Genomic DNA, 20740 nt, shown 5'->3' on the forward strand with positions numbered 1-20740 from the left:
TTGTGAAATCAGGAGATGACAAAAAGAGGTGGGGCGATGTCACTCCACCTTCACCGAGGGTATAAAACATGTGTACAAATTCTGTATGTTTGTGAGTGTGTCCAAGAGCCCTGCGCGGCGCATTCTCCATGCTGAAAGAAGAATAAATGACCTGCACTTCTGAATTCTGAAGAGTCTTCTTGTATTTCTGAGTTCGTTCGATTCTTTTTATTTATCTTTTAACAAACAAATTGAATTCGTTTTATTTTACAAACCATAGATAGAACTTAGGCTTGGTGGTCAAACAAGTGTCGAGCTACGACATGTTTTAAATCTGCTGCAAAATAGGAGCAAAACCAAAAGTGCATTTATTTTTGTTCCGTGTAGAATCGATGCCAGGCACACCGTGACTGATGGTTTTATAAAAATACTGTAGAATAATGTGATCTTATTTATATATACATGAAACTATGTTAGATGAATTTAGAGTATCACGTGATAGACTAATAAAAGTGATGTTTTTTTTATAACTATTTTTCAGTGGTCTCAGGGCTTTTCTCATAACAGTTCAACCGAAATGAGCGCTGACAAACTGCACGGTCCGGTTGCTATGAGACGCCGCGGCCTCTGGATGGCGCGCGGCCGCCTGTAAACAGAGTGACGCCAGAGTTTTGCAGCGGTGGGGATGCATTACGTCAGAGGCATAATGGCGGAGGAGGCTGGTTGAGAAGGAGAATTACTCCGTGAAGCGGCGCTGAACCCAACTTCATCGCCCGTCGACGAGGTGATCGGTGGCCCCCTCCCCCCACCTCCCCCCTCCCCGGAAAAAAAATGGCCTGCAATTTCAACGAAGACAGAAAGCTCGACAAGGACGGCGTGAAGGCGGGCGGCTTGTCCGTGGACGGCGGCGAGAGCCAGAAACAATTGTCAGTCTCCACCGCGACCACATCCAAGCAAAATGGCGATCAGGCTGGATGTGAAGACGAGCAAATGTCTGAACAAGACGCTTCCGAGCGGCGGAGGAGCGCGCTGTCAGACGCTAAGCACGGCGGCGGCGGCAGCTCCCCGTCGACGCTGCACAGGTCCACCGACGAGCTGCCACGGAGGAATTTCCAAATTCCTCGGAAGATTAAGGAACGGAAAGGTTGTGTCCCCTTTACTGGCATTCCTCGGGCTGAAAGGGACTCTGTTTCGGTTTCTTACCCAGTCCGTCCTGCATGCCTGTTAACCCGCCTTCTTTAGCAACCCGTCTCCTGGCTCTGCTTTAGCTAGACGTGCTCTCGCTGTGCCTGCATGTCGCTTATACCTGTACTGCCTGTATATTTTGCATTCGTGTGCTTGTGCGAGGCGGCATGTTGATGTTATGTAGCCGCCACATGAACTGCAAGCTAGCCAAACGTTAGCTGGCTAGCTAATGCGCAAATAAAATGCCAGAAGTACGTAAAGAGCTGAGCTTTGTGCCAAGCACCAACATGTATTTGGTCAAATACTCTAGTTCGTGTGTCTCCGAAGTAAACATGTCCGTTTTGAGTCCCACACTGTGTTTGTGAGTGGTTGCTAGCCAGCTAACTTAGCTGGCTACAACGATAAGCTAGCAGAATTCGCCACTACACGGCTGCCACCACATGACACAGTTTTGCCACTCCTCATCCACCACTGGCGCTACTGTAGTAATGTGTCTCAACAGACCACAACACTGGTCAGTGTATACAGTCCTTCCGCTCCTTTCGTAGCGCATTACCTCTGAAGAGTGCTTCAGGTCAACGCTTGAACGTTAGGCGCTACATGAACTCCCGGGTTTTAAGTCTGGTGACCATTCAGTGCAGGTTTGCCCCTTACGTGCTCAATAATAACATGCTTATGATGTTTCGCTGTGAGTTTTAGGATTGCGCGTTGATCTGTGTCGAAACTAACTTGGCCTTAGTGCCCAGAGTAGTTCTTTAGTTCTCCTAGTGGTTTTGTGTTAACTATATGTCAAAGGGTCATGAAGTAAGTGGGGCTGTTTTAAGGAATGAGTCATGAGCCTATTAAAAGGGCTGTGCATTACTAGGCGTTTGTACCTCGCTTCTGGTGTTGTGGCATGCACTGTTTGAACGTCTCTTAATCTGGCATGACTGTTGTAGGAAGTGTGAGATGTAGTTATAGTTGCATGTGCAAGTGCTTTTCATTAAGTCAGTGAGCTGCCTAAGCACACTTGTTCACTGCTTGTTGACCAGCCCAGACTAGGATATCGCCATAGTAACAGTGATAGAGTTGTGGAGAATGCCTTATCTCTGCTGCCTGTTCTCTGTCTGAACGCCTCTTTAAAGTTTTTTTTAAATTAATAAGTAGACATTTAGCTGTTCAGTCCTTTGTTGTTCATCTGTCAGAAGATGTCATAATTTTTTTTTCACATGGGAGCATACTGATTGTTTACTCGTGGTTAGGAATAGAGTTAAATGACATACAATTCTCTAACTATTCATTAGTCTAAATCAATTTTTTAAGTTGCCAATTTTTGATTATCTTTGAGCGTTGATTAGATAGTGTTTGTGTGTCACTGCGTACCAGCTGTCATAACACCTGTCCTCTCATTTGGTTCTCCAGGACTTCTACAGATGTTGGCTCCAGATTCACGGGAGTTTGAGGAGCTTGTAAAGGTCCTTTCATCCTTCTATCTGGATACCTCTTCTCGAGGAGCCTTCACCTACACCAAAGCATGTCTCATTCACAATGAGCTCTTGGAGAAGGAGGTAAGCTCTGGGTTCAGAACGTTGATCTGTCTTTGATCGGTTGGTGTGGTTAATAGGAATTCTTGGTAAATGTCCAGGGAATCCAAGCAGGATCTGAAATGGCTCTACTGCCCCTCCATGCTGATTTGTTATGTGGTAAAGGTATTTGTTATGTATTTTGTTTGTGTTGCTTTTATAAACGTTTCTGCTGTTACAGTCGTAAAAGCTGATTTGCTAGTTGCTGTTATTCCTGAAAATGAAAGGTCCTTACATACAAATAACAATTAGAGTCCATGGTTTCACAGTATGGTTTGAGAGAGTTGTGGCTTGGCCTGTGCCTTTTGTGGTCTGGATCTCTGATTGTGTCCTCAAAGCTTCTCTTCTAGATAAACATGTTTCTGATATGTTGGGGTTAATGAGCCTGCGTTATTTATCCCAACAGTTTATTGAGAAGAAAAGGGAACTCAAACAGGCCGGACGGACTGAAGCAGAACTTACAGATTCTTACGCCTTTCTGCTGCCTGATGCGAACAAGGTAACACTAACATCTGCAGGTTTCTCTTCATTTCATGTTATTCTTAGCCAAACTGAGAGTTCCTCATATTCTTCTTTACTTTATCTTTGCTTACACATTAAGTGTGTTAAAGTATGCAAAACATTAAACCATGGAATCCTGGGATTGGGATTTGGTGGGTAAAACTTTTAAATGTGGAAAGGTTGCAGTGGAATGTTGTACCTCTTGTTGCAGACTCATTGGATCTGTGAAAAGGGCCTGTCTGTGGGACATGCACGGATTAGCAATTTGGGAAATCCTTCTAAAGGTAACTATAAGTTGAGTGCTCATTTAGAATCCGTCATGGTTTCGTTTTGCAAGTTGTAAAGTTGTTTGTAAATATAACTGTTGTAGCTTACATTACAAGATGTCAGAATGTTTTCTTAGCATGAGGTTGTGGGTTCAAATCCCAGGATTGACTAAGTAATTGGGTATTACTTAGTGTTCCCCTGGGCAAGGCACTCAACACTCTGCTGCCGCAGGCCACGCTGCTTTGCTGACAGTGCAGTCTGGGCAATGGACAAAGAGCAAAGTGACAAATTTTGTTTGTGGGATCAATAAAGTGTAACTTTATAAACATAACTTTGTTTATCTGCTTCATGCTGAAGTTGTTTGTAGATATAATCATAGCCTTGCATTACAGCAGAGCATTTTTGACTCCGTATGACAAATCACATCCTAGTGTTTGGCAATATTGACAAATTCAGTACCACAATATAACTGTTATGATATCGATTAAAAACTTCAACTTGTGTTAATATAGCTTATGGACCATTGCTTCCAGAGTCCTGCTATTCCATGCTAAAAGTCTTAAAAACCTGACATAGCTTGTTTTGATTGGACTGTTTTGTTCTGTTTTATTTTTATAAAATGGCACCAAAATGGAGCTTACACTGTACTGTGCATGTTAGCCAGACAGAAAGAACTTTTCCAGGAAAGCAATCAAACAAAAAACCTTGAAAAGTCTGGCAGCAAACAGCTTGGTAACAGGGACCCTGTTATTTTACAGACATCATGTCATGAGTATAATTATAAGTAAAATGATATAATTAAAAGTATAATTTTAAGTAAAATGTATCATTCGTAATATTTTAAAACAGAAAAGTGATTTCAAAGTGTATCAGCATCAAGATGTACCAGTGTAGATGATATCACTCAGTACCCTTATTTCGTCAGACCTGACTATGCTTTAGTGGTTTTAAGTACAAATTATGTAAGGAAGTGCTTCTCTCTGTTACTGCTAGGCCTACTTTTATTAAAATGTCATAGCATGATGATCAAACCAGATCTAACAATCCCTTGTGTAGTTCAGTTTTACTCATATTGTTTTTTATAGTGCTGGCCTGAAAACTGCAGGTAACAGTCATTAGAATGTTAAACAACTGTCTCTCTTGCTGTCTTATCTATGAGATAACTGGCATTGTTTTGCCTTTTTTTTAGGGGTTTACCTTTCAAAATACTCAGATTTGTTGCAGATAAATCCATTCGAAGCAGGTGCTTCAGGGGATATTATTGTATTTAAAGTCATGAAGGTAATATTTCATTTCTTTGTAATACTTTGTAATAATTTGCAAGAATCTTTGTGATCTTAGATTGGTGTGTAGTCATTTTCTTAATTGATTCTGAATAATGTGGCCTTTTTACTTTTATCCTACAGGGTAGATTAAAGAGCATATTTGAAAATATGCCCAAGAGTAATCTGGAACCTGCACCTAAGTTTGACTGCCATGTGCACAAAAATGCCAGCAAAGTGACCTCATTATTATCATATAGGGCCTTTGAACTCACTCAGGTAAATGTACAGGTCATTCCTATTACTGCATTGTGTACACTGATGTCCACACCTGTTTGCATTGGTGTTTTACAACAAGTGGATGTGCATTACATATTATGGGGTGTATTCTTAACTTTTTTTTTTTTTTTTTTTTACATTAGTTTTGCTGTGGTCTTGTAACTGATGTTTTTTGCGCGTTTGTTTGGCCCGTCTACAGCAATACTTTTATGAGTTTGCGTTTGAGGAGCTGAGGTCCCGGCCCAGACACGTGTTTCCGTATGCAGTGGTGTCTTTCCAGTATAAAGGCAAAGAGTCATCCACAGCTGCTCACAGGTACAGGATCTCTGTAGTATTATATTCTTGTCGATCCCTAAGAATCATGTTAATTGTAGCATCGTTTTCCAGTATCGAGTTATCTCTGAGCTGTGTAGTGGGATGGTTGAGTTTTTCTTATATCTGGAAATGAAACCATAGTAATACTTTGCTTTGCTGACTCCCATTCTTTTTGTTAATAATTTAGTTTAAAGGGCAGTGTCGGGGTGTTATCAGGATACTGAAAAGCTGTTACTTCAGATACTGCTCAGTTAATCCAAAGAAGACTGATATTATTGTCAATGCAGGTTTTGTGAATGTGAGTAATAATTATGTGCAGGTGTTCAATTTCTAGAAGCCAGTCACATTCATTATGCAATCAGCGGTCACAATACCTACTGAGAGTGTTGCATGCATTGTTTTTATTCTTTTTTATTTTTTGTAATTCCCTGATCCTTTTTTTTTTCCCCCAGATCGAGCAGCACAATGTATGAAGGACATAGAGGTAAGCTGTCTTCCTGTTATTTGTAGTATTTGGCAGTAGAAGTAGTAATGCTACTGAACTTTTACTCTGTTTTCTTTTTTATTTTTGCCAGCACCAGACTTTCCCTTTAGGATTGTTAGCTGGAAGAGACTGACTGAATTGTGTCTGTTTTTGGCAGTACGACGTAGGTACACAGTGTGGAGTGGCCTGCTGGTGAACAAGGGGGAAGAGCTGTATCAAGTGTGCATCCGCTCCTCTAGTCTCCCTTTCCTTCCCCTCAAACTGTAAGTGACCTTCTTAACCCCACTGTTTATGCACATTAGCTTTTACCTGAGGTGTCACAAAGCTTTCGTTTTTGACGATTTTATATATTGACCTACTTTACATGTTGTATCCTGATTGCATATCTTTGGACGGAGCTTCTGCTGTAGAAACAAATTTGTTTTATGACACACAAAGTGGAATTCACTGATGTTTTGTTTGCTTGACTTTTAGTCCTGACAGAATTGACATAAGTATGGCAATGCATCTTGATCAAGTGAAGAGGAAGATTCCTTCTACGCTGCTTTCGTGGGACACCTACAGTTCAACACGAGAGGGTAAACACAGTGTGTTAAAATTGCTTCTGCTGCCTAATGTTCTGGTGCCCTGATGCTAATAAACTTTTTATGAATTAGAGGTTTTACATTTTAGGGACATTCAACAAAAACAGCAGTTCAAGCGTCTGTTTTACTGCAATATCTTAATTATGATGATGATTATTATTATTATTTGGTTTCTCTAAATTTCTTTGCTTATTCTGTGTCAGCACTGAAGTGTGGCATGTATGGCAGTCTGTTTGAAGTCATGGGTAAGACCAAACAGGGCAACTGCCTGTCCGGCCTGCTGCACAGAATGGAGAAGGAAAAAATGGTGAGAGTCGTAGTGTGTTCCCTACTCTCTTGCTCCTGCAAATTTGTGACATGTTATAATATTTGTGAATAGATTGTGAAGGTTGTTGCAAGTGATCTTGATTTTGTATTTGGTGATCTGTAACTTTGTAGCTGAATGCAAATTGAGATAGGAACTTCCTTGTTCACATGCTTGGCGTTTGTTCCTGTCCTGATTTCATTCAGTTGATTAGACAGATTGTCAGAATGACTCTTAATGATGAAAAATGAAACGTGGGGCTCCTTGGTTGATTCTTATTGTATTTTCTTTTTGTCCAGGTTCTCGTGAAGCCACTGGTGGACAGAGGCTTTCTATTCCTCTTGTCTTCGTCTCACATGCACAGTTCTAATGGTATGCTCAAGCTGTGTTCATATCTGCATGTTGTCCTCACTCCTTATCTCTGCTATTTGATTCCAGCATACTGTGACTTTCTCCCTGTCCTTTTGTGAAACATATAGAGAGGCGAGGGAGGGGTGACAGAGGATTACAGGCACTTTTTGTTTTCCAAGAGTCAAGAACTGTGGCACGGTTCAGTAAGTATTTTTCCTAAAGCTTTCATTTTTTGTTGTGTATATAACACCTGGACATTGACCTTTTTTGTTCTTTTTCTTAGTGTCAAAGCATGCTGGACTACGAGACTCTGCGGTTCCTTTAGAACCCAAAGATCCAATCGCTGAGCACCTAGACACCTTTGTTCCTGCCCTGCACCACGCCTTCTTTAAATTGCGTTCAAATCCACCCAAAGATGTGGCTGCTGGTGTTAAGAACCAGGCACTGGACTATTTGGGTCTCCGGGAACAGGGTGTAGGCCGTCCTTTTGTTGTGCCTGAGTACCGAATGAACCTGGATGAGTGGCCTAACCTGCACCCTTCACCTCGACCCAAGGGTATGGACTCTGCGTTGAACGCTTACATGTACGGGCCCGCACGCTTTCAGCTGCCAGTGGTGCGGCTGCAGCAGGGCTTGGTGGATAGCGGGCAGGGTGCAGGCACATCGCCGCCAGGTGGAGGGGGTGAGGAATACAGCCCTGTGTCTGACTGGGGTGGTTCGGACCGTGCCTCGGGCAGCGGCAGGCCAGGGCCAGCTCCAGCGCAGTCCAATGGCAGCGCTCAGAGGCCCCGGCCCAGCCAGGCTGAGTACGACAAGGAAAAGATGGAGAAGCTGCTGAAATTGATCCAGCTGCACAAACGTGCACTGGGCAAGGAGGACAGTAGTGGGCAGGAGCGCAGTGAAGACTGGGACCCTGCTGGTCTCAAGAGGAGGCTGGAGGATGATGGGTCGGCTGGAGTCAGCAAATATCTGAACACGGGCCTCCTGAGCAATGGAGAGCAAGGGAGAGGTGAGGAGGGCTTCAGCTAATGCATGATTATGTACATAATCGATGGACTGTAAATCAGTTATTCCACTCATCAAACCATCTTTACTTCTGAGTTTTCCTCTCACTTTAGCCATCACAGCACTGCCTTTATTAAAACAGGGAAAGGGGAAGAACAGAGATCTTGTAACTTTTAACGCAAGTTAACGTAATGATTTAATTCAAAGTTATTTTTGATTGGCATGTCTGTCTTTTGCACAATGTAAAGCCCCTTCCCTCATATTGATGTTGACAAATAATGTGGATATAGTTGTGTGTCCATGGTCAAATGACAAGATTTTCTGTGTGAAAATATGTACACATCCTCTACAGAGAATGCACCTTTGCTTATTTTAATGCACAATTACTGTTTATTTGCTGAATTTATTAGGAGAGTTATATAATGGTCTTGGCAAATAAATAGAAATTGAGCACTGAATTTTGCTGAAACATGCTGTATGGAAGTGTTTTCTCTGTGTAGAGGATGTGCTCACTTATTTTACTTAGAAGATCAAAGAAATGTGATTTGACTGGGGTATGATTGCAGGATTAAGGAATCAGTGTGTGTATGTGTATTTTATACACACACACACACACACACACACACACACACATATATATATATATATATATATATATATATATATATATATATATATATATATATATATATATATATATATATATTTAGTTCACACTGGATCTTCCTTCATTATTCTCCTGTCCATGCCTGCAGTTCCTCAGGGCGACAAGTCTCTCTCTTTGTCATCGGTGATGGACAACATGGGGCTGTGTGATACAGACCTGCGGGAGCAGGTCACCCACAGCGCCTCCCTCCAGGACGCACAGTCCTTGCTCAAGCTTTTCCTCAGCGCCTTAAACAGAGTTGCCCAGGGCTCCACTGCTGCTGCTGCTGCTGTTGCTGCTGCTGCAGCTGCCACTGCCACACCTGCTTCTTCCATGCTGTCCTCGAAGCAGCAGGACAGCCTGGGGACAAAACGGGCCCTTGAGCCCTCAGAGCCCGCCACCCACTGTGACCGTGACCTGCGCACCAGGCACATAGAGGAGGAGCAGGTTACGCAAGACTACCTGGAGGTTTGTGCCTTTACTCTTCATATTTTACTATGCTTGTATGTTTTGTTTCTAATGTGGCCAAGTGGAAACTTCTTAACCTATGTACAGGGTTTGACATATAGTACTATGTAAAGACCATGTGAGGAAAATTTGATTTTAAGCTGATTGATCTGGGCAGAAAATCTTGTTTGCTTGGAAAAACACTAACTTTAGAATAAATTTGTATAGTAAATTGCAGTTTTATGCCTGTCAGTGTGATAGTTGAACCATTTCAAATGCAGTCCTTGAGGCAGTTTAGTATTTGTCCTTACCATCCAATACCCCTGGTTCAAGCTTATCATTACTTTGTTGTACTTTACTAGGTTGGTGTACTAGTGGTGCAGATCCATGCAAGTGCTGGCCTGCGTAGAATCAATCAATCAATCAGTCAATCAGTCAATCAGTCAATCAATCAATCAATCCATCAATCCCAAAGTCTGAGGCCACATTGAAAATTCCACTAGTAGAAGTCTGGTATTCTACTTTCCTGTCACATTGTTATGCTGATATATTTTAGAAAAAACTCATTTTATATAAAGTTGTAGAAAATTAAAAAGGTGTTGAAGACGCATTTTAAACGGTGCTCTCAGACTTTTGGGCCCCGCTGTCTATACACAGATCAGGCACCTCATAAAGTACACTTCATGTTTACACACTTTGTTCATTTTGTCAGATTCACTTATATTTGCACTTTGTCGTTATTAGCCCCCTTTTACCCAGTTCTTTAATGGTCATGACCCTCACAGAGCAGGTATTATTTGGGTGGTGCATCATTCTCAGCGCTGCAGTGACACTCAAGTGGTAGTGGTGTGTTAGTATGTGTTGGATTGGTACAAGTGGATCAGACACGCAGTGCTTCTGTAGTTTTTAAGCAACTCCAGAATAACTGCTATTTCTAATCTACTTGTAACAGCACAACACACAGTGGCATGTCACTGTTCTGAGAATGATCCACCACCCAGTAATGCCTGCTCTGTGGTGGTCCTGTGTGGGTCCTGACCTTTGAAGAACAGGGTTAAAAGGGCTAACAAGGTTTGAAGAGAAACAGATGAACAACAATGAACTGCTGTGTGCTAAGTGGACCTAATAAAAATTGACCTAATAAAATGAGTGTGTACTTAATGAAGTGGCTGGTCAGTGTGTGTGAAAGGTTGAGTTTGTGCTTGCTGTTTAATAGTGACAATTTGGGTTGTTATGTAGGAACAGATGGAATGCAGTATTAGTAGTATGGACCTATGCAGTCCATCCTCCAACATCGAGCAGCAGCCACCTCGCCCAGCTGAAACCCCCAGTCATGACCGCTTACAGTGGAGAGCAGCTTCCACCGGTATTCCCTTTTTGTTCGTTTGTTGGTTTATTGCATCTAATTCTTACCACTGCCACAGCGTTTCGAATGTTGAAATGGGTGCAGCGAGTTCAATTTGATTACAGTTTGATTGAATGCATTTGAAGTTTATCTGGTTGTATTGAAGCGTTAATGTCTGTGTACATGGAGCTTATGTTTTTATTGTTTTGGTTAATCCAGTTTTCTCTTTCTGTCCCAGATTCTGTGGGTGATGAGGCTGCATCGGGGGCTGACAGACCAGGGCAGGCAGCAGGCAGAACGCTAGACTCTATCCTTGACCAGGAGTTTCAAAACCTCTGCACAGGCATCCGAGAACTGATGGACAGCCAACAAATACTGTATGTTTCGCAGCCTCCACCGCCTCGGCATGAGGGTAGAGCCAATGGGTTGGAGTCCACCTTCTCTCCATACGTGTCAAACTACATCTCGCCACCAACTGTGCAGACCTATGTAAACACGCTGTGTGAAAAAATGAACCGCATGATTCACTCACCTGGAGCTCCTCCAAATCCAGCTGCCAATGCTGCTACTCCAACGGTTGCTGCTCACCCTTCCCCTGTTCCTGTAACTTCTCCTCTCCCTTCTGCTCCTGCTTCTGCTACAGCCCCACATCTTCCAGTGGTTACTTCTCCTGCTACAGTTACTGCACCTGCACCTGCTGCATCTGCTCCACTTCACTCCAAACAACCAGCCGGAAAGCCTAAATTGCAGGAATTGTTACACAAACCAGCGCCACCTGAACCCAAGCTTCAGGCCCCTACCTCTACCCCTGCTCCTGCCCCTGCTCCTACCCCCAAGAAACAGCCCTCTCCTATCGGCAAGCCTCGCCTGGGCACTGTAAGAGAGATGCATCTGGTTACACAAGGGAAAAAGACTGACCCTAAGCTTTCCAATATTGTGGACAGTCCTAAATGCCTGCCCTCAGTAGGAAGCACTGCTCTCCCACCGTTGCCCGAGCTGCCTCCTGGAGCAGCCCAGGCAGGTGGAAGTAATGTGATTGGCCAGATCAAGCCAGAAGTGTTAAGTACTCTGGTGGAGATCATGCAGATGAACACAGTCCGATTTTACATCCAGCGAGGGGACCAGGATGAAAATCAGCTCTGCACTGAGATTAAGGTAGGATTTTTGAGAATAGATGTAGACTCAATGGACTTGTGTAATGACATAATCTGTAGTTGATTGTTTTCTAAACCAGAGGTTCTAACAATTTGTCACAGAGGTATTTGGAGAGCCTTGGCAACATTGAGTGCAACCCTCAGACCTACTTGGAAAACAACTGTCAGCAGAAGTTTATGGTCATCATTCAGAATGAGGACATAGCTTCTCATGTTCACAAGGTACTACTAGTGTGTCTGGTGTGGTCTGACTGGTTGTGGGCGATATTTATTTATTTAGAAAATTTATTCATTTCAATTTAAACAATCATAAAAATAATCACAAATGAAATGAAAGGCAGCAGAAAGAAGACAAAAATCTTATAATATCTGCCCCTTTTTTCCCTGAAATTATTTTGAACACTAATAATTTATAGAAAACAAACTAAACAAAAACAACACTAAACAAAAACATCAGGTCATTCTCGTACAACAGTTCACAAAAATATACATTATACTATTTCATATTTTTTAAACAAACCAACTTTTATCATCCTTTTAAACACATGCATTGATCTAGCATTGATCTATGGCAAAAAAGTAGCATCTCAATACTTTTACATGATATTATGATACTAATAAATGTTGTGATCGTTTCACTGTTTTAGAACAGAGAAAGAACCAATATTATCACATTTTAAAAATATTATCAACACTATTAAAAAAAAAGATATGCAGTGCTGTATTAAATAAAATGAAATGGGATTAATATCTTATCGTTGTAACAGAACATGCAGCACATCAGTGTTCGAGTTCTGGCGATATCCACAGTGTGCTCAGAAAAGCATATTGTGACCTAATGTGTGTAATTTATCATGAAGATGATTATAAAAATCATTACATTGCTTATGATTGTGTCTAACTAGGGTCTGTTTGAATATGGATAAGGACATTTAAGCTTTTCATTCTCTTTGCACCCTGGCCAGTTCAATTAAAACTTTCAAGAAATGCTAACTGGCATGAATAAATGAATAACTTCTGCATGAGCAGTCAGTCATGTTTCTAAACTTCTTCATATGTCTTTATCAGATTCCAGCACTTGTGTCATTAAAGAAGTTACCTACAGTGTACTTTGCTGGAGTGGACAGTCTAGATGACGTGAAAAACCGCACTTATAATGAGCTTTTTGTGTCTGGAGGCCTCGTTGTGTCGGATGAGCTCATTCTCAACCCTGACTACATTACTTTAGGTGAGTACTGGTCACTGGATGAAGAGAGCTGTTAAAAACTCACTAGGGTTGAGTGGATGCTCACAGTCTCAGTATACAGTGAACAAAGTCTCCAAGGTACCTTTTGTTTAAGGTCATAAATTCTTAAAGAAATGTTAAATCTAGGATTCCTGCATTCTCCAATCAGATATAACCTGTACTATTGTAAGAAAAAAGGCTAATGTGTAAAACATAGAATACAATTCCAGTCTGTAGTCTTAAGTCACTCATCAATTGAGTATTGCAGCTATATCTCAAGGCCTGGAATAACTGTGGCTTTTGTGCTGAGTACAGGAATAAATTATTGATCATTTATGTGTATTATGTGTGGCATATTCAGTCAGTCAGAACACTTTGTAAAATAAATTATGCTGGAGCACACTACTGAAACAGAATGTCAAAAGGGAAAGCTGTGGTTATGAGTATGACTGTGTGTTGTTGTGGTTTTTTTTTTTTTTTTTTTTTTTTTTTAAATGCATGTATAATGTGACTGTGCTAACTTCAAAGCCTAACATGGAACAATCAGTTACAGCAGATGAATTACAATCAGTTACAGCAGATAAATTGTTGAATGTGGTTAAATAATGTTAAGTAGTAATCAGGCATTATAACCAGAAGGATGATTTGACTCTGAGCAACAGATCATAAAGGCTGTTCACTGTGGTCTGTGGTTGTAAGTACGGACCTGATCTTTAGAGGCCATTGTGTTGATTTTGGTCATATCTAATGGGGTATCTTTTGAACCAATACTCATTAAAATTCTGCCAATATCTAGGCATGAATTTGTGCCTGTTGCTTTCTCTTTTGCTCATATTCAGAAAGATTAGACCTTTTTTGACTAAAAAATACTTTTACTGTAATGCACATTGAGCTGCATTTAATGTATGAACTGTGCTATATAAATAGACATAATAATAATAATCTAATAATAATTATTATTTTTTAAATAGCTTTGTAAATTGTGCTAAAATGAGTGATTTAGCAAGTCTGCATAATTCAATCATTAGGATTTATACAAAGTCATTCAAAAAGGTTTGATGTGGCGTGCCCCATTCTTAATGTTTTGTCATGTGTTTGTGTTACAGAGAAGCTGCAGGCATTCCTTCAGTTGCTGGAGAAGCAGAACATGTCATGGAAGTGGAAGGTGCACTGCAAGACTCAAAAGAAGCTTAAAGAGCTCAGCAGGTCAGTATTTTATTTATTTAAATCAAAAATACCTAAGTGCCTTTATTTAATTGTCAATGGCCTTCACAGGTGAGTAAACAGTTTGGTTTGAGGTGAAAGTTTTACCTCTGTGTCTAATTTGAGTCTATTCAAAATAGTCTAATCTTGAGTTTATTCAAATATTACTTTAGCAACTGATCATTTTCTAGACTTGGCGATCTTTTCCCCAATGTCTAATTCTTGGGCTCTGGCTGGCTTTCCTGTCCTTTGATAGGTTAAACACTGAAGCTCTGGAATTGTTGAACCTGCTGACAGTCTATCAGAAGAAGCACCTAGTGGAGTTCTTACCTTACCATGAGTGTGATGCTCCGTCAAAGCAAGCTCCAGATCTGGACTGCCTAGTGAAGTTACAGGCTCAACATACACAGCTCCGACACATAATTTTCCTCACAGGTAAACATAGAAGCAGAAATGTGCTCTAATCCTCTTAAACTACTTTCTGGCGGTTTACTTTGCCACTGTTGGTTCTACATTAACAATATTGATAATGCACTTGCATTTGTCCAATATTTAGGATAGATCAGGTTTATAATGAAGATTGCATTTATAAGCAGCACCCAAGAGCTATTTCAAGAGATGTAATAAAGGTTTTACTTTAAACATTAAAGGATCCATTCCTTGGAAAATGTCTTAATTTTTTTATATTGATGGATGTATTTTGTAAACATTCTCCATTTCATACAGTCTATATATAAAAACAAAACCAGCTTGTTTTAAATTAATTATTTTTGTGATGTCATTAACATTGTTACAATATATCTGTTTATTCAGCCTGTAGAAGTTTATCCCGACCCATTCAGGGTGAAGTTATTAGGCGTGTTTTTTTAAAATGAAAATCACAACGCAAGTCATTTGCATATATTACCAGTCTTAATGGCATGACGATGTAAAACAGCCTGTTTTGGTCATGTAAAATTAGTAGACTTTTTTTTGGTATATAAAACCACAGAAATGTGAAATGCATCTCAGGGGTTGTGTTCTGTTCACAGATAAGTGCTTTGATGTGCCCAAGTTCTCAAGTAATGGAGTCATCATTGCAAGCATTACAGACATCATGACAAACTTTGAGAGCCTCGTAAGCAGTGCTAAAGCTGAAGTGCCTGCTGTACCCATTCTCTCAGCTCCAGGTACCACCATGTCAACTAGTGCTGCTAACCATCCCTCTGATTTCATTTAATTTTCTTCCTTTCTGAATGCAAGTCTCACACGCTATTATGCTCTTTTTTTTGTCTTCTTGCTTTGCCTGCAGCGGAGCCTGATGCATGTGTGGACGAGGAGGACATGTCCCTGGACTCGGATGAGGATACGTCTTTGATGGCTGATGTCTCTGACAAAGTTGAGGAAAAGAAGACACCAATCCCTCCCCCGCCCCAGAGCGAGGAGTTTAGGCCTCCTCTCCCTGACCTTCCTGTCCAGGACCCTCTGTCTTCTTACCCTGTTGACTACAATGCTTTGAAGACAGCCATCTCAGAGTACAAGGCATCCAGACAGAGCAGTACATCCTCAGTGGAAGTGGAGGACAGCTTGGCCAATTTTGGGGTTAACCCCCACCAGAGTTACCTGTACCCCAACTCAGCACAGTGGAGCCCATACTCTGGCTCCCCTGGATACCACGTGGGGTCAGCCTATTCTTCACCTGCCTGCTCAATTTCACAAGGGCAGGAGTTCAGCCAGTCAGGCATCATGGGCTTAACCCAAACATGCACTGCCCCACTCTCTCAACCAGCTGCTCTGCCCCAGGTTAACCCCAGTGCTCTCACTCCTTTAAATCCCTCCACCATTACCCCAACTAACCCTGCTACCCTGGTGCCTGCCAACCCCTCTCCCCTACCCATGCCTCAGTCCTCCACCAGCAGTCTAGCGGAGGCCCTGCCAGTTCCAGACACATCCTCCTGTCCTCAGGCTCAGGCTAGTGACGATGTCGTAACCCCATGCAACACAGTTGGCCAGGATATACAGAGTAAAGCCATTGAGTCTAAAGCCCTCGCTTCTTCGTCCACCTCATCTCTCCCCAGCTACCCAGAACCTCCCACGTTTCCTGGCCTTACACCCATCCCACGAGTACCACCACCAATGTTTAACTGGGCAGCCGCACCAGGGCCACATCAGAGCTATCCATCTGGAGTAAATATGGGGCCCTTTGGTCCACTCCCCCCCACGCAAAAAGAAGCAGCAGGGACACTGACTGCCGCTGGTACGGCTGATGCAATATGGGCAGGAGCTAGTGAATCTGGGACTCCAAACAGTAAAGTGGAGGGAAGCATCCCTGGGCCAGCACCTTCTACTGTTACATTGCAAGAAGGGGGCCCAGAGAAGGGCAGCACGCCCGGCAGCCTAACACCCAGCAGCCAGGGCAGCAGGACTCCACTGAACTCTTGCCCAGAAAGCCAGGGGGGTGGTCCTGCTAAGGGCCAGGCAGGAGGGCCTACATCCAGCAGGGGTGGTGGTGCCGCCGCCCCTAGAGGACTCCTTCCCATCCCAGGATTGGCACAGGGCCCTGTGTGTCGAGGGGTGCCACAAGGGATGGGTTCGCACAGTGGCGGTAGCACATACAGCCCCCATGGGCCCATGTCAGGGTCTGTGGACATGATGCGTGGAGGCTTCAGGGGCAGAGGACCCCCTCCAATGCCTATGAGATCCAGACCAGGTCGGGGGCCCATGAGGGGTGGCTCGGTTTGTAACTGGGGCTACCCGCCTGGCAGGGGAGGGGGTGGAGTCCCAGATTACTATACATACCCCTAAAATGCCATGGGGAGGACTACTGGCATAGAGAATGTATATATTTAACATGAAGAGCACACTGAACCAAGATGTGGGGTTAAAAAATAATTCTGGTTTTGTATCAAATAGATCAACAATTCACATGGCAGCCGGTGTTGTGCTGTTGCTCCAAAATGCTCTTCCTTAATAATATGTTTGAAACCTTGTTCAGACCACTATATTTATATTGCCAAGAAATGTAATTGCCTTTCAATGTTACCTTTTTTTTCTTTTGTTTTTTCCCCCCAAATTTCAAAACGGTTCGTGAACAAGGGGTAAAGTACAGACTACAGACAATATTTTTTTAAAGAGAAAAAGTGAGTCACTCTTCATTTTAGCTGGTTTTTGTTGTTTTTTGTTTGTTTTGTTTTGGGTTTTTTTTTTTTTTTTTTTTTTTACATTCTTGGTTGTACAAACGTTCTATTAAAACAAGGTTGTATCAAACATGGAATTGTGTTGAGTATATTACCTGAAGTGCACACTGTATGTGTTATTTGTATGTATATGTACATTGGATTTTGAAGGATTTATCTGTTTGTAGGTTTTTGCTACAGATGAGCTGAATTAGTGTCTCTGTTGAGTCACTGCTGGTCAAGCTCCAACATATTTTTAATATCTGGCCAACAGAGGGCAGCATTCTTCTTGGTTTAGATACTGTAGACTATGGCACTAAAATGTACCCTGCATAAACTATTTAAAGAACATTTCTTATGTTATACATTTGTAAGTTTAAAAGATGTTAAATGGTTTGTTTTTATAAATGTTTTCAGCAGGGACGTAACTTGGATTCTTTTTTTCTTTTTTTTTTCTTTCAGATACTTAATCAGCCTCAGCAGATAATGCAGGATTTGTTATACAATTCAAGCTAATTAAACATATTTATGAATGAAAATAGGCAATATGAGGTTTATCATGAAGTCATTGTGTCTACTGTACCGTGTCATGAAACACCTGATTTACACATGTGATTTAGCAGACTTTAGGGTAAGACAGTGTTGCTGGTCTCACATTTGGCATAATTCTCTTCCTGTTATTTTGAAAACAGTTCTCTGACATCTTCCTCCATCAATTTAGACTTTTTTTTTCCTTTTTTTTTTTAAGGACCGCAACAACATGCAAATTTAGAACTGTGCTGTCATTTTCATACTAGCTATAATAAGCTTGATATCAAATGATGGGCCTGTGTTTGAGCTGGCATATTCGTCCTTGTTCCTAGAACTTGCTAAATCAGGTAAGTTGGTGTAATATGGGAGATGCATGTGAAGATTCTCACATGCAGTGGTCATTTTACTCTTTAGTGCAGAGGTTGGGAACATGCCGCTTCGCTGCTCTGTTCTGGCTCCACAGCAAAATTAGAATTTTAGGTAAAAATAAAATAATTCTCCTTTGGAGTAAAAAAAAGCTCTCCTGAACTGGAGTTAAGAAGCTAACTGCTAATTCACCCTTTCACCCTGAAGATTGGCACACAGACTGCTGATCACCACAGCAACATGTACACTATATTTCCAAAAATATTCAGTCACCCATCCAAATCATTGAATTCAGGTTTTCCAATCACTTCCCTGGTCACAGGTGTATAAAACCAAGCAGCTAGGCCTGCAGACTGCTTCTACAGACATTAGTGAAAGAATGGGTCGCTCTCAGGACCTCAGTGAATTCCAGCATGGTACTGTGATAGGATGCCACTTGTGCAACGAGTCCAGTCGTGAAATTTCCTCACTTCCAGTCATCTGTTGGTGGTATTATAACAAAGTGGAAGCGTATGGGAATGACAGCAACTCAGCCACAAAGTGGTCGGCCACTTAAATTGACAGAGCGAGGTCAGCGGATGCTGAGGCGCATAGTGCACAGAGGTCTGCGACTTTCTGCAGAGTCAATCACTACAGACCTCCAAACTTAATGTGGCCTTCGGATTAGCTCAAGGACAGTGTAGAGAGCTTCATGGAATGGGTTTCACCAGTGGTGTAAAGCTTTGCCACTGGACTCTACAGCAGTGGAGACGTATTCTCTGGAGTGATCAATCACGCTTCTCCATCTGGCAATCCGACGGACGAGCCTGAGTTTGGCGGTTGCCAGGATATCGGTACTTGTCTGACTGCATTGTGCCAAGTGTAAAGTTTGGTGGAGGGGGGATTATGGTGTGTGGTTGTTTTTCAGGAGTTGGGCTCAGCCCCTTAGTTCCAGTGTAGGAAATTCTTAATGCTTCAGCAGACCAAGATATTTTGGACAATTTCATGCTCCCAACTTTGTGGAAACAGTTTGGGAATGTCCCCTTCCTGTTCCAACATGACTGCACACCAGTGTGCAAAGCAAGGTCCATAAAGACATGGATGAGCAAGTTTGGTGTGGAAGAACTTGACTGGCCTGCGCAGAGTCCTGACCTCAACTCAATAGAACACATTTGGGATGAATTTAGAGCGGAGACTGTGAGCCAGGCCTTCTCGTCCAACATCGCTGTCTGACCTCACAAATGCGCTTCTGGAAGAATGGTCCAAAATTCCCATAAACACGCTCCTAACCCTTGTGGAAAGCCTTCCTAGAAGAGTTGAAGCCGTTAAAGCTGCAAAGGGTGGCCGACATCATATTAATTCCTATGGATTAATGTTAAAGACTAAAAAGTTGGAAAAACTGAACAAAGTTTCCCATTCCACCTTAAATGGTGAAGTGGTTAGCTATAAGCAGTTAGCTTCATGCACCATTTAAGGTGTAATGGGAAAATTCAAACAAGAAAATGGCGAATGAGGAGCAACTTCAGCCTCGTGAAAAATTGAACATTGAGAAACATTTTGCAAGAAACTGCTCTACTTTCGTGGTAAAATTTCCTGCTGGAGGTGTGAGAAAAGCGGCTGAAGTTGAGGTGGAGCTTAAAGCAGAGCAAAGTACGTCTACATTTTTGTTTATATTTGTTTGCCTATACTAGTATATCAGCACATACTGTGACATTTTTACAGCCAAGTTGGTAAAATGGATACAAAATGTTGTGGCTCATTGCAAAGTGGTTTGGATTTTATTGAAAGGACAAAATTTCTCTGCTTAACATTTGGGTTTCTGACGCCTGCTGTAGTGATTGCATCAGGGAGCTCAGAAACAGATTTTTTTTTTTTTGCATCCAGCCAAACTGCAACTGGCCACCTGTCACACCTTGAAAAATCTGCATATATTGAAAGGTAGCCCTCCTCCAAACCCACACTGTAGTTAACAATGAATATTTAACACTTTGTAACAAGTGTTTTTATGCTGTGGGGTGTACACAGGGTCCTGAAACCAGGAGCATCAAATTGGAACAATCCTGATTTCAGGTCATTTATTCAAGGCAAGTTGAGCGGTTGCATTTTAATTCAACAAACTGACATCTGTACATACCAGCAGCTGAATTTAAAATGGGGACAAGTGGAAAACCATGCCCGGCTCACTTTCCATCTGTCCTTTCATTTTGTGACATTTGGGAGAAAAGAAAGCTTTAGGGGATTATGCAAAGGCTGCAAATTGTCAAAGCACCTGGGTTTATCCCCAGAGTAATCTGCTAAAACCTGACCCTGGCTCATGTCCCCTCTCATGTGATGTGGTCATCTCTACAAACGACTGCCTGCTATTACACACAGGGATGACATGCATGGAGGGCAGCTTTGATGAGTGTTATATAACTGTAGAGCTCAGTTGCTGTCATGAGTCTATGTAGTATAATTTGATAGAGCATCTATTGTTTTGATACTACCCAGTTGTGTATACACTGATCAGTCTTAGCATTAAAACCACCTCTTTGTTTCTACATTCACTGTTCATTTTATTCTTTTATTTATTTATTACATTCACTCTTTGTAGTTTTATATTTACAGACTG

At 41.9% G+C, this 20740-nt stretch overlaps 1 protein-coding gene across 1 annotated transcript; it reads left to right on the plus strand.

The window, feature by feature from the left end:
- Nucleotides 1-685: 685 nt before the first annotated feature.
- Nucleotides 686-17799, plus strand: tasorb (transcription activation suppressor b). The gene is made up of 23 exons (XM_017712742.2): nt 686-1123; nt 2566-2711; nt 3133-3225; nt 3439-3511; nt 4684-4775; nt 4901-5035; nt 5235-5350; nt 5803-5834; nt 5992-6097; nt 6309-6412; nt 6622-6725; nt 7022-7094; nt 7202-7276; nt 7357-8082; nt 8834-9192; nt 10411-10537; nt 10755-11671; nt 11773-11892; nt 12739-12898; nt 14002-14101; nt 14355-14533; nt 15130-15267; nt 15390-17799. The coding sequence occupies exons 1-23, from the start codon at nt 811-813 to the stop codon at nt 16880-16882; spliced, it is 5781 nt and encodes a 1926-aa protein (XP_017568231.1). The 5' UTR covers nt 686-810; the 3' UTR covers nt 16883-17799.
- Nucleotides 17800-20740: the final 2941 nt, after the last annotated feature.

The sequence above is a fragment of the Pygocentrus nattereri genome, chromosome 9 (genome assembly GCF_015220715.1).
Source record: "Pygocentrus nattereri isolate fPygNat1 chromosome 9, fPygNat1.pri, whole genome shotgun sequence".
Taxonomy (NCBI): Eukaryota; Metazoa; Chordata; class Actinopteri; order Characiformes; family Serrasalmidae; genus Pygocentrus; species Pygocentrus nattereri.

What these genes read in the sequence shown, in the direction of transcription:
- tasorb (XM_017712742.2), top strand. Translation starts at nt 811, where the DNA reads ATGGCCTGCAATTTCAACGAAGACAGAAAGCTCGACAAGGACGGCGTG. An exon ending in TTGTATTTAAAGTCATGAAG is followed by an intron (nt 4,776 to 4,900) that starts GTAATATTTCAT and finishes TTTATCCTACAG; the next exon opens with GGTAGATTAAAGAGCATATT. An exon ending in ACACATAATTTTCCTCACAG is followed by an intron (nt 14,534 to 15,129) that starts GTAAACATAGAA and finishes TTCTGTTCACAG; the next exon opens with ATAAGTGCTTTGATGTGCCC.